This window comes from Cervus canadensis, chromosome X (genome assembly GCF_019320065.1).
Source record: "Cervus canadensis isolate Bull #8, Minnesota chromosome X, ASM1932006v1, whole genome shotgun sequence".
Lineage (NCBI taxonomy): Eukaryota > Metazoa > Chordata > Mammalia > Artiodactyla > Cervidae > Cervus > Cervus canadensis.
Window position 1 is genome coordinate 119,037,784 of NC_057419.1, and position 13,702 is coordinate 119,051,485.

At 49.3% G+C, this 13,702-nt stretch overlaps 1 protein-coding gene across 7 annotated transcripts in view; it reads right to left on the reverse strand.

The window, feature by feature from the left end:
• BCORL1 (BCL6 corepressor like 1) overlaps nt 1–13,702 on the reverse strand; it is a 61,092-nt gene that overhangs the window by 3,246 nt on the left and 44,144 nt on the right. For all 7 annotated transcript variants that reach the window (XM_043458448.1, XM_043458442.1, XM_043458444.1 and 4 more), the window contains 5 exons: nt 13,282–13,503; nt 11,037–11,203; nt 10,141–10,286; nt 3,585–3,662; nt 2,427–2,580 (listed from right to left, as the gene is read on the reverse strand). In XM_043458448.1, the coding sequence (XP_043314383.1) occupies nt 2,427–2,580; nt 3,585–3,662; nt 10,141–10,286; nt 11,037–11,203; nt 13,282–13,503 (767 nt within the window). The remainder of the gene's footprint in view (nt 1–2,426; nt 2,581–3,584; nt 3,663–10,140; nt 10,287–11,036; nt 11,204–13,281; nt 13,504–13,702) is intronic.

The window sequence follows — 13,702 nt, forward strand, 5'->3', positions numbered from 1 at the left end:
TATTATGCAAGATCTTCCAAACAAACCCCATTCAACCCCTTTGGTCTTATCTCCACCCAATCACGCTCTCACTCACACACAGACGCACACACACAGGCTGTCTACCCCCACTCCACCAAGTACCAGCCATTTAATGCAGGACTAGCCCTGTTTTCTGAACTTGAATGTCTCAGTGCCTTTGTTCATGCCATACCCTCCATCCTTGTCTCCTCGGCAGCCCAGTGCAGACACCCTGTCACCCGTGAGGCCTTTCTCTGATGTAACCGGTTACTCGTCCCATCTTCCACAGTCTCCTGGCACTTGGCTTGTACCCCTATTATAACCCAGTAACAGAGCCCATTTCGGAAAGAATATAAAAGAAATGCAAACTGTGGTTCTCTCTGTGGTCCAGGAAGGGGAACCTGGGGGTGGACTGGAACTTATATTTTTCCCTTGACAGCTTTCTGAACTATTGTATTATTTACAATAATAAATCTGCTTAGGTATGTGGTCTTTTATTAGAGTTCATGGTATACTTGTCTGTGCCCTATACCAGACTGGAGAGTCTTTGAAGGCCAGAGCTATATTCCAGCACTCTGGGTTTGACCTGGTGCAACTGCTTAAGACATGATTCTGGAATTGAATGTTCTGTATGCACCTAAAACTTCTCCCCAGACCCACAGTCCTCATCCTAAAAGGCAGCATTTCTTCCGAATGACAGTGATCTCTATCATCTCACACAAGCAGGGAATGGGGTGTTCTGGGTTAAGAGAAAGGGGGTTCAGACGCCAGAGCCTTGGACATTGCTTTCAAAGAATGGAGGAAAACCCCCTCAGAACACTGACAGTGGTGATCAGAATTCAGTTTTGCTTTGATGAGTCAGCAGGCACTTCTGAAGCCCACAGGGCCTCAGAGTCATCAGGATGTGACACCCTCCCCCCTTTTTAAGACGATAAATTCTTAGACGGTGCTGCATTTGTGTGGAAGGGCAGATTCAGAAGCAGTGCTCGAGAATGTAGCATCAAGAAAACCAGCTCTGCTGGAACCAAGCTCTCAACCAAATACCCACCTGCCAGCCAGTTTGCTTTCTGACACTCAGCCCCTGGTTGCCCCTGTTCTGTCTGCACCTAAAGCACACTACCCTGGTCCTTTTACCGCCTGGGGCCCAAGATCCTATTTCAGCGAAAGAGGTGCTGAATATGTTGGAGGAATTAATTAACTGTGCAATACTATATCCCAGAGGCCCAGCCCCGCCCTCAGGGATCAGCTTTTGCCCAGAAGAATAAGGACCAAAAGCCCGTGAAACTTGATCCCTACTAGTGTCATCATAGAGGCTATTTTTATTCTTATCAGGCCAGGGGGGAAGGGATGCAAAGAAACTGGTCTAATGGTTAGAGTCACCAAGTGAGGGGCTCCCTCAAAGGGTTCCTAATCCATTGTCCACCGCTCCCCATTATGTGCACTTCATGTGCTTTTATTTAAAAGAACATAGGGTCTGATATTTCAAAAACAGATATCAAAGAAAAAGTATACTTAAAAGTGTTTGCAAAGGTTTTGAAATATGTGAAGACACCAAGAAGAGGACACTTAATGCTGGAGGCCAAGATCCCCTGGAGGAGGGCATGGACAACCCACTCCAGTATTCTTGCCTGGAGAATCCCATGGACATGGAGCCTGGTGGGTTACAGTCCATAGGGTTGCATGGTCAGACACAACTGAAGTGACTTAGCACTAGCACAAGAACAAAAGGCCAGTGTATTCTGTATCCTCCTAACCAGCTCAGCCATGGCCCTGCAGGTTGCTGAGCTTTCTTCTGAATCATCAAATAAAGGTGACATTGGGTCCACTCTAATGCTAAGTACCACATATATTCTAGTCTCTGAAAATGGGTGATCCTTATTATAATATGTGTGGTAATCTGAGAGGACAGCAGCAATGCCATCACCTCACCAACATTAAGGCAATGAGCAACCAGCCTGTGGATTACTTAAGGACCCCAGTGGCCCCACAGCTATGGCGAACATATGTCCTGGCTTTTCCAAGAATCTCAATTTCAAATGTTCTATCTGGCTGTCCCCAGAAACCACAAAAATGTTTCAGAGAATCTAATAGTTCACCAGCCCAGATATCTCCCAGATCATCTGTTACACCCAGAAACAGCACAAAAATTCTTCAGAGTGAATCTAGATATTGGTTTTGGAAAACACACATAGTTAATGCACCTAGCTAATCTGGGTGCACTATCTAACATCTAATATCTAATTAGATATTAGATATGTTCTAATATCGAACATATCTAATCTGGGCTGGAGAGTCAGGCTGGACTGGTCATATTTTCTCCTTCCTGCACTCTAGCATTTGTTCTCCAGGTCTCAGCTTCCTGCAGGAGAACTCCATCCTTCTCAGGATCCTAGTGCTCGGTCCCCATAGACTACTCAAACACTCACCCGCGGGACACTGACACTTGGAGGTTGTAGCAAGGGAGAAGAGGCTTATCTGAGAGCTCAAACATAAAATTATCCTCTTCCACATCATCTCCTTCTTGATCAGAGCTCCCAGGAGGATTATGGAGGAGGTCACAGGCAAACCCGTCTTTTTCCTCTGTAAAGACATCATATAGGGAATTAGTACTTAGCTACATGCATGATACCACAGAAAAGAAATGTTCCAACAAGATACAGATCCCTGGTCGGGGCCAAATGTCTCTGATCCTTGGGAGGGCGTGTGAACGTTCTAGACCCAGGAGGTAGTGCTTAGTGGCCACAGATTCATTATACTCCTCCACCTTGCAACTGGGAAAAAAGCAAGGAGGTATGAAGGATATGCTGCCCAACTGCTAGAGACAGAAGCCTGAATACACCATCAGCAGTCAGAGACAAAGGAAAATACTTGCCCTTCAAACTACAGCTTTGAAAGTTGCCTGCCTGCCTGCATTGGTCCCCAGAAATCCAGTAGCAGGGACTAGGCCTCTGACCTTTCCTAGCCGCACGTTCGGGTGTGGCCTGTTCTCCTGCTCCAGCTTCCCCCAAACTTAGGAGTGAGCACCTTCCTCAATCTCAGTGAGCGCTGGATGACAGCCACAGAGAAAAGCTCACTACTCTTTTGACAGAGGAAGGTTCAAGCCGGAGCTAAGGACTTGGGAGCTGGCAGCTCTCTCAGAAACTCTATGTGTATCCTGGGGACGGGGTAGGGAGGGATGGTAGCTGCCAGATGGCGGGCTGGGTCCCTTTTGAGTGTGAGCAAAACCAGAAGAGGCGACAGTGCACATGTGGGCTTCCAGCAGGGTTAGGACAAAGCCACGGAGGAGAAAGGAAGCTTGGGAGAGAGATAATTTTAAAAGTACCCAGGGTGGGGAGTGGTAGAGGGCTAATGACGGATGGCTTTGTCCAAATCAATGACATCTGTTGATTCTGGCCACCTAGTTCTGAGTCTGGGAGAAGCATGGGCTGGAGTGGGGGGTGAAAGGGTCTGTAAGCTACTAGCAGGTGAAGAAGGGCTACCTCCATTGGGTCACTCCTGTCTTTGAGAAGAATCAGTGATACCCAAAGCAGATCCCATATATCTGAGACATAGACCAGGGTGGGAAATATCCACTTAAAGCTTACCCAACACAGAACTGCTGTAGAAGTCCCAGGAAACGCCAGGATCACCCTCTGCCCGGCCCTGGAGATCTGAGAGGTGATCTGATGAAAGAAGAAAGGGCAGTGAGAATAGGGGGTAGACTAAAAGAGGAATCTAGAAGCAAAGTACATACATTTGGCATTAGGAGAATGGGTGATGGGAAGGAAGGACCACAAGAGGGTCCAAGAGTGACCCCAGAGAGATCTGCTATCCATCAGAGGCTACAAACCAGTGCCCAGAGCCAAATCTAGCCCACTGACCACCTGGGTTTTGGCCCAGTGTTTTAAACCTCCACAATTTAATTAACTTCTAACATTTTAAAGTTGGGAGATTTCACTTAAAAATTCAGATTTCCAAGTTCTCTTGAAAAAAAAAATCAAGAGATCTGGCAAACACTGTATCCACATTCCTGCATGTCATCAGTTGGCTAGAGGGAGAGGCGACATGTGCGTTCTCCAGTTCAGCAGGCCCCACCCAGCCTGCCTGCTCTCTAACATGATCAGTCTGAAGGCATTTAGGCCTGGGACCCCTTCTTCAAATGATGTAGGGCATTACTCTGCAGGCAGAGTCCTAGATCCATCCCAGGATTTCAATCCCCTGCTGGTCACAATGTTCATATATCCAATTGTGATCTTGCCAATCCAAAGGAAGATAAAGGAAGCATAATTCCTTCTGTCTCGTCTTTGAAAACATGGATTGGTGGGAAGAGGGATGGCCAAGTTTATCCTCATGAAAACCTATTGCTTCCACAGCAATACCCAAAAGAATTAAGAACAGGTAATGAAACAAAAACTTGTACATGAATGTTCCAGAGCAGCTCTATTCACAATCTCCAAAAAGTGGAAACAACTCAAATGTCATTCACCTGATGAAGTGAGAAACAAAATGAAGATTAACACAATGGGATAGTAATCAGTCATTAGGAGAAATGAAGTACTGATACACGTTACCTACAACACGGATGAAACTAGGAAACAAGGAGGCTAAGGGGTTAGGACTTAGCGCTTTTTCTTTTTTTGGGTTCATGGCTTACAAGATCTTAGTTCCCCAACCAGGGATTGAACCCGGGCCCTGGCTTAAGTTGGGTTAAGCTCCAAGTCCTAACCACTGGACTGCCGAATTCCCTCTCTCTAAAAAAACCATTTCAAACCACCTTTCACTTACACAATCTGAGAACTGACATCAGGCCACCTCTTAGCCTCCCTGTTTCCTAGCTAAGCATCATCTAGATGAATTGTTTCACTTCTTGGCTCCATGTGGACAAAAAGCAGGATTCCATGACAAATTCAACTGTGTCATCTGTGGGCACATGGCCCAGTGGTTGCCAATGTGCCACGTAGTACAGTTGGCAAGCTGATTTAGCTGTGTATGGTCGCCACCCGCCCTCAAGTGACACCTGGGCAACAGGACAGGAGAGAGTCCAAAGGGCACAGGTTGGGTGAGGGTGCCCCCTGAAAACCAAATCCCAGGAGGAAGTTGGCAGCTACTCTTAAAGGAGCAGAGCTAAGTTCCCAGATGGAAAGCACCACCACATTCCAGGATACCTTCCCTTTGGGTCACACATTCTATCAGCAAAAGTGCCCATCAGCTGTTGTGAGCTACTGAAAGAAGTTTGTTTTTTGGCAACCCCCTAAGAGATGAGGGGTTTCTTCTGAGAGGAAAAGACAGTCAGAGAGAAGCTTTCAATAATGTCTGAGGAGCCAGAGTGGAAAATCTTTCATCACATATATGAGATCTTTTGAGTATTCCATGAAAAAACTCTTGAGGTTCCAGATGCCAGCTTATCTCCTCTTCTGTACCCTGTGCCATTTGGGAGCTGGAAGTAATTTCTTCCAAAGGCATCTGTCAGGTAGGTGACTATATTCGGTGCCTCGCCCTGCACTAGGTGTCCTGGGAGATAAAGGAATGAGATTGTTAGTTCCCAAAAGTCAGGGACTACATTTGTCCTGTTCATCACTGTCTCCCCAGTTCCAAGGCCCAGGTGCCTGGCACAGTAAGAGCATGATAAACACCATGGGGGATGTAAGAGGGGGGAGAAACTACTACAAGGCGAGACTATAAAGTCAAGGACTTGCTTAGCCTGTGTGCTGGCACATAAGCATTCAAGTGACTGCGGTCACCAGAGGACTCCAGCAGAGCAGCCCTCACTCACCATACTCCTGGGGCTCCTCTCTCGGACCTGCCTTCAGAGGCCCCCAGGCACTCATCTAATTCTCCTCACTGACAACAGATCTCTGTCATTTGCAGGTGAATGTGTCTTTTTGAGATAGCCCAAAGTCAACTGGCACAGACAAAGATGCCAAAGTCAGAACTGGCCCACAAGTGGTGCACAAAAGGAACCGTCAAAGTCTGCTTGACAGGGCAGCTTCGAGGCATGTTTCCACACGTGTCTTCATGTTCAGTCAGGATGAAGAGTGACTCCTTTTCCTTGATTTTCCCTTGTCCTCCCTGTAACTTTGAGTTCTTTTCTCTTATCCTTGCCTTCAAAAAGTACCCTCAGCCCAGCAATCCTGCTTCTAGGTATATACCCCAAAGAACTGAAAACTTGTATTCAAATATTTGTTCATGTGTGTTCACAGCAGCACTAGGCACAGTTGCCCAAAGGTGGACACAACCCAAATGTTCCTCAACAGATGAATGGATAAAAGAAAATGTGATCTATCCAGACGAGGGGATAGTACTCACCATTAAAAAGGTGCTACTATGTGGACTGACCTTGAAAATATGATGCTACATGGAGGAAGTGAGCCTCAAAAGGCCTCATATTGTATGATTCCCTTTTATACGAAATGTTCAGAATGGGCAAATCCATAGAGACAAAGTAGACAGGTGGTTGCCAGGGGCTGGGGTTGGGGCTGGAGAACAACTGCTCAGTGGGTATGGGGTTTCATTTTGGAGGGATGAAAATGTTTTGGAGCTAGATAGAGGTGGTAGTTGTCCAACATGGTGAACACACCACCAAATGCCACTGAACTGTTCACTTTTAAATGGTTAATTTTATCTTACATGAATTTTGCCTTGATTAAAAAAATATTTTTAAGTATTCAATGTGAGTGGTGGCCCTGGCAATAGAAGTTTCTCTATTTCCTAGGGTCCCATTGTACCCCTGCCCATCTCCTACAACCAAGTCACCAGCTGAGGGACATGTAAGGGGAGAAAAACAAAAAATAAACACCCATCGACTGGGGGTCATATGGCCGAGGTCTCTGGCAGGAAAAACAAAAACCTGTGATTCAGTGACCTCAAGTGGTAAACTGCTAACCCTTTCATTGGTGGAAGGAAAAGCAGTCCTGAGAATTCCTCCAATGCCCCAACCCAAACTGCAACAACTCCCCACCGGCTCCCACATTCTTTCCGACAGAGGACGTAAAAGCAGTCTGTTTTCCCTTGGCTAGGCTACATATTACTCTTTTCTTCAAAGGGTCAAAGGGAAATCAGTCACATGCCTGCCTGTAATCTGGCCCAAGAAGGAGCTCTTCCAAAGGCCTCTTGGAAGGTTTGGATGGCTTGGTTCTCCAAGGACAAGGAGGAGAGACAAAGGGTTCACTGTCTGACCTCCAGTACCCAGAACTGTACCTGAAACTTAACAGGTGCTCTATAAACACATGTATGAACACATGAAGCAGTAGCACTATACCCTCCAGGGTCTCGGGAGACATGGGCCTCATGCTAAGCCAAGGCAATGGAGGAAAATCCACATTTTCAACCCACACGAATCACCAGCATCTTTTGCTTTACAAAAGAATTCACTACAGGATACCACTCCTCTGTGTATTTAAATGAGGATTTGATTCCTCGAGTTTTCCAGGAGAGAAGACTTGCACAAAATGAGGGATGCTCTACACGAGGCACAACCCTGATGCTGGCTTACCGTTTCCGTCCTTGACACCCTACAGGGACTCGCCTTCATCTGCTGCCCAGTGGGATCCCCACTAGGGGAGGAAGAAGACAGTGAATCTGTGGGGAATTTGGTCAGGCAAATGCTTGGGGATGAACAGCAAAGAGCTTTTTAACTACCTCAACCAGACAGGCAAGGTAAAAAGAAATCCAGAAGTCTACCCTGATGTATTGAGGTGTAGTGGTTAGGGAGGTGGGGCAGAGGAGAAAACCACCTCCCCAACCTTCAACCTCATCGTGCTTCCAGCAGCCACTCTACCCAGTGGTTTCTTGAGATTCAGGGCAGGGGAGAGGTAGGGAACTGATACGAAACAAGAGAAACACTCCATTGGAGGAATCGTAAAAGCTCCTGGTGATGGTTACTCAACATTGTGAATGTATGAAATGCCACTGAATTGTTCACTTCAAAATGGTTCTGTTAGGTGAGTTTTTCCTCAACCTTAAAAACCGTAAGTGTTAACCTCTTATCCCCTCACAACAGCCTTTGAGCTCAAGTCCCCCCTCCCGGAACCTACGGAGGGCTGCCAGTGCCTGCTTCCCCGGCTGCCAAGGTCCTAACCAGATTGAGCACTTTCCCTAATGGCCAGTCAGAGCTCTGCCTTTAATTGGCACTCAGTATTTGCATGGAAAAGAGGTGGCCCAGTTTTAACACTCCTTTCAGCTCCTGGCCCCCATTATGAAGTTATAGCTCTGTGCCCATAAAGGTGAGAAACAATGTCAAGAATTGAATGAAGGTGTTCAGCCTGGAGAGCCTAGGAAGTGCCAGAATTTAAGAAAGTCTTCTCTTGTGTCCACAGCACAGACTAGAACTCAAGTTAGTTTAAGGAGGCATTGAAGGCTTTCCAGTAGTTGGGATTAGGTAACAGACATGAGAAAAGAGAAAACTATGTTTACTTCTCACTTTTTAACTACTTCAAATGGTTTCAACATTCAAACTCCTTGGGGATTTTGGAGAAGGGGTCCGTGAAGAAAAAACTTTGTGACTACAGAGGTTAGAAATAGCTTTATTTGCACCCAGAGGGCCCCAAGCCCTCAGGAGGGTGGTCTCCAGCCCAAAGAGGCCTCTGGATGAGACCTGCTGGTCAGAGGAGTGCTTCATGAGGTGCTTTTATCATGTTGAGATGCTCTGGATGTTCCTGTGTGCCAGCTTTCCCTGGGAGTTGAGTGGAGTGCAGACAACACATGTTCATGTGGAGGAGAGTGCAGGCATTCTGTGGTGTGTGGGAAGAAGCCACAGAAGGTGGCCTGCCCCGAGCCCCATGCAGCCCGGTGACGGTCCAGCTAAACTGAACAAGAGTCCTCACTAGCCCAGAGCAAATGCCTGAAGGAGTGTCCCCATGGGGCTCTGCCCTCACAGACAGGCCTGGGCCCCAGAGCTGGTGGAGCAAAGAGACAGTTCTCCTGTCCCCACCAGAGAGGCTGGGTCCAGCTGTGGGGTGGAAGCCTGGCTGTGGACTGGATGGGGGCAGCCAGGCAGGGGTCAGGGCCTCCCTCACAGCGTCCCATCACTCGCCCTTCCTTCGGTACCTAGAAGGCCCTTCCCACCTAGTCCTCCTTCCACAGGGACCTTCGGCTCAGGCTACTACTTTGTTTCTTCCTCCATCATCAGCTGCCTGGTTAACCTGTATTCCATAAACAAATGAGCTCCTGCTTGGGAGCCTAGGACTTTACATGATGGTGGGGTGGGGGGTGGGGGTACTAACTGAGGCCACAGCCTGGGAGAGAGGAAATAGCCTTGGGCAAACCCTTGGCCCTGTCAGCTTCTAGGGTAAGAGGAGCTCTACCATCAACATCAAAGCCTCCGAAGAGGACCGGTGACACAACCTCCAGCTGCTCCATCCACCCAACTGTGCTTAGGCAGGCTGAAGAAGTCACCGCTGGAGTAAGGGCCAAGCTGTAATATCACACAGGAGGTGGGGTTCCTTTATTCAGAGGTCAAGTCTGAGGAGATTTCCACTGAGCATGCCCAAGCCAGACTTCCTTCCTCCCACTGCCCAACTCCATAGAGCTATCTAACTGCAGAGAAACAGCTGTCATCTACTAATGAGAAAACAAATGCAGGTTGGCCTGTGGTGTTTGCCATGGGCCTTAACACTACTTTTCCAGAGGGGGCAAGTGAGGGAGGAAGAGCAAACAACAGGAGGATGCACAGGGAACATCACAGTTACCACAGGGTGTGAGGAATAAAGCATCTGGAGGGGTCCCAAGGGTTGAACTTTGATCACCAACAGAGATAAAGTGCAAGTGCAAAAACAAAAACAAACTGCTAAGTGTCACCTCTTTGCAACTGGCAGACCATTCAAAGCACAAGTCCACACATTTTGCCCCAAACTCAAACTACTAGTGGGGCCACTGTCCCAAAGAGAGGCCTGCCTCACACATGGAGCAGGAAAAGGGGTCCCCAAGGACAACCAGGGCCCTGAAGAGGATGCATGCAATGAGGACACCCACAGCACAAGGACAAGAGGAAGCTGCCTGCTGACTTTTTAAAGTTCATAGAGATTTCTGAGTTGCCAGAAAGAAACACATGAGGAGAGCTGATGCCCCTCATAGGAGCCGCTTGAGGTGAGTGAGATGAAGGGTATCTCAGGAGCTCAGGGTCAGAGCCCCAGTAATGAGGTTTTGAGTCTGGGTCATACTCACCACTGAGAAAGCGCTTCATGGTGTCACTGCTGGCCAGCTTCATGGCTGTCTGTCCTGAGTAGGTGGCCAGCGTGGGGTCGGCCCCATAGGACAGCAAAAGCCAGATGGTCTCCAGGTTGTCGTTGACCACTGCATCGTGAACTGGCCTGCAAGGTGACACAGTGTGAGAATAGCAGGACCCAAGTGGGAACCTGGGTGTCTAGGCCTCAGGCCACCTTAGCAGGGAAAGCAAAGCGAGAGGAGCCCAGCGTAACATGGGTAAGAGGGCAGGGAGCCACCACTGGCCTGCACTGCCCTCCATATTGCCCCACCTCTTTCTCCTCCCTCCCAGTTCTCTCTCTTATGTTCCCCAATGGTGGTCTGCTGGTAGTTCTGGAGCTCAGGGGAGAATGGGCCCCTAACTGAGGATAAACTTAGAGAAGATTCTGGGGGATGTGACTGGAAAACCCAGATGACTGCCCCAGAGCTACTCCACACACCCAACAGGTGGCCCAGCAGCCCACATCCTCTGACCCAAGCCCCCCCCGCCCTCCACTTGGTATGCAGCTCAGGGGTCAGTTTCGCCCAGGGAGCAGGCCCTCGGATATAGCACAGGAGAATGGGTGCAATTTCTTTAAGACAAGGCAGGTGTCCCTTTTTTAAGTATATAGAGATCAAATCAAGAATCAAATCTGGGATGTTACCTCAAGATCAGCCTCCCGATTCCTAAAGCCCGAGATTCTGCCTGAAGACAGCTGCTGGGGATGATCCCTAGAGAACCCTGGCCTCCCATCAGTGGGCAACGTGGACTGGCCAGCCAGGGACTCATCCAGCCTGGCCTGAAGTGGGGTGGATTCTCTTGAGGGAGGGGCTGAGCGGGGGAGGGGGTGGGAGAGACGAGAGGGCAGCCTTCTTGCCTGGTGCCATCCTGCGCGCTACAGTTCACGTTGGCCCCGTGCTCCAGCAGGATGTTCAGGATGTCAGTCCAGCCCCGGGAGCAAGCCTCATGCAGGGCCGTGTAGCCGGCATTGTCACGGTGATTCACATCTTCACTGTCTTTCTGAAGGCAGTAGAGGACAACGTCCTGTGGGGACAGGGAAGGCGCCGTGAGCAAAGAGAGGCCGAACTCTTGCAGTCACCTGGGTTAAGTTTGAAGCTCTCCACGTGTCCGAAGAGTCTCAGAACGTGCTCTTTAGTCCAGGGACTGACGGGCAGATCTCAGAATCTACTGTCAACTAAATCAGTCTTGAGGTGCCAGCTTTGGGCAGTGTCCTCAGCAGAGCGGAGACATTTCTAATGACTGACAACACTGATCAGGGTGTGGGCTGTGCGTGTAAGCCCTTCAGAGAGGCTCACCTGCCCACCTGGAGCTCACACCCTCAGGCCTCCATGGTCTGACTGCCTGTTCCCTCATCCGGGGCTTTGCGAGACGGCCCCAGACCATAGAAATGAGACTTGTGCTGGCAAACACCGCCTCTGGCAGTTATTTGAGAACAAGGAAGAAAGAACTGGTTTAAGTACCATCCCTGGATGTGTATCCCAGGGCAGTCAGTTCCAGCCCTCCCCTCAAATGAAGACTGTTCTGAGTATCATCCAGGGTGGTCAGTCATCCATAGTAATGATCAGTGACCCTGGGCTGAGATGACAGGACGATAAGTGGGACTCCAGGCTGAGAAGCAGCCTAGCTAGCTGTGGTGGATAAGCTGAGGCAGAAGGGAGAGGCAGTCCCTCTTCTGAGGGAAAGAGGCTGACAGCACCTACCAGCGGCCTCTTGTCAGCTCCCCCAGGCCCTGGTGAGATGGGACTCAGCTGTTCTGACTGACAGCTAGCACACCGGCTGGCTGGCTAGAGCCTGTGTGTACCTGCATGGGGGTGCTGCCTTCTGGACACGGAACTGTCACATTGCCTCTACCCAGGGGGTCACGAGGCCCCCACCCTTCCCACCACTGCAGATACCGCCTCTTCTTCCTGGCCTCAGACGCCTCCTCCTTCCCTTCCTCCTGTCACAGGCTGTCCAACCTGCCCTTGCCCTGTCCTGATCGGTTCACCTATGGTCTCCTGCTGCCTGCTTTGGCCCCAGGTAAAAGAAACTCACTTAAAGGGCAAGGGTTGGTCATCATTTTTTCTTTAGATCTCCCTCGGCAGCTATCCAGGCCCCCACACTAGGTGCTCAAGACAGATAGGTGGCTTGCCAGTGAGACAGTGTCAAGGTGGCTCTCTTATGCCAATCCGCCTGGCTGGGAGTGAAGCTGTCTTTAAATGAGTCAGTTATGGGTATTGGAAGCCTTAAAAAAATAAAAGAGGACCTACTCTAAGCCCAACATCTCCACACTTCAGAGCAAATCCTGTGGAAATAACTGGTGTGGCCAGCAAAGGCACATGGTCAAGGAGCTCATATCCACAAAATACACTCATATCAACAAAAATGCCCAACAATGTCATTGAATGAATCTGGCTTCTGCCCTTACCCTTTGGGAATCAAAAAGACACTGGTGTGAATTCAGACTCACATATACATAGTGCTCGAGTGACTGTGGACACATCACTTGACATGGCTAACCCCTGATTTTCTCACCTGTAAAACAGGGTTAATAAAACCTACCTCCATAGGCTTACAGTGAAGATGAAAGGATATGAAGTAACGAGAGCTCTTAACATGACCAAAGAGGTGCTCAACAAACACCAGCTTCCTTTCCAGTCCATAGGGAAGCAGCATAAGGTGGGGGTGAGTGCAACTCTGCCCCTCCAATGTACTCGACCCCTCCACTACTGGAGGCCAAAAGGAGGGGAAGCTGGAGGGAGATATAAAGAGTAAGCGATGATCACCCCCATTCCTCTCTGAGTGGGGAGCCATGGCACAGGGAAATTCAAGATGACAAAAAACCCCCCAAATCCCATTTCTGGCCTATGAAGGTACTGGATGATATTGTCTTACCATTTCAATGCTATTCATCCTAAATTGACATCCAATTGGGTTTGCAAGCCCACACAGCACATCGGGATGAGGCAGCTCCATAGGCCATATACACAGTAGGAGGGGGCCATCCTGGACTCAAGCCCCAAACAAAGGCCTGGCCAGGCCACAGAAGAGCCAGTGGGGAGAAGGTTATCCACAGATGCTGGGGCAACGATATCCTGTGGATATGAGGGGGTGTTCCTTACCTTATAGCCAAGGCGGGCTGCCCGCTGTAGGAGGGTCTCGCCAGCATTTTTGTTCACTATGAGACGACGAGCCTCTGGGGGGATCTGCCGGGCTGTGGGTGACTCGGAGGCCTCCTCTGGGCCAGCACTTCGGGATTTAGAGGGTGTGCATGGTTCTGTGGGCTTCGCTGGGGTGGGAGATTTGGGAGGGCGTGTCTTCTGCTGGCTCCAACGCCCTTTGCCCTGGAAAGCAGAGACACAGATCAGCACAACTCACCATCGCATTCCCACCCAGTGAGCAGATGCAGAATGGCTCAAGTCCTCAACCCAGAAAACCAAGCAATGACGAACAGATTGCATGCAGAGCTCGAGGGGATATGTCAGCTTCTCTCACACACTCTGCATGCCTTCTTTACCTCCCTTGATCCCCATTTGTTGAAGT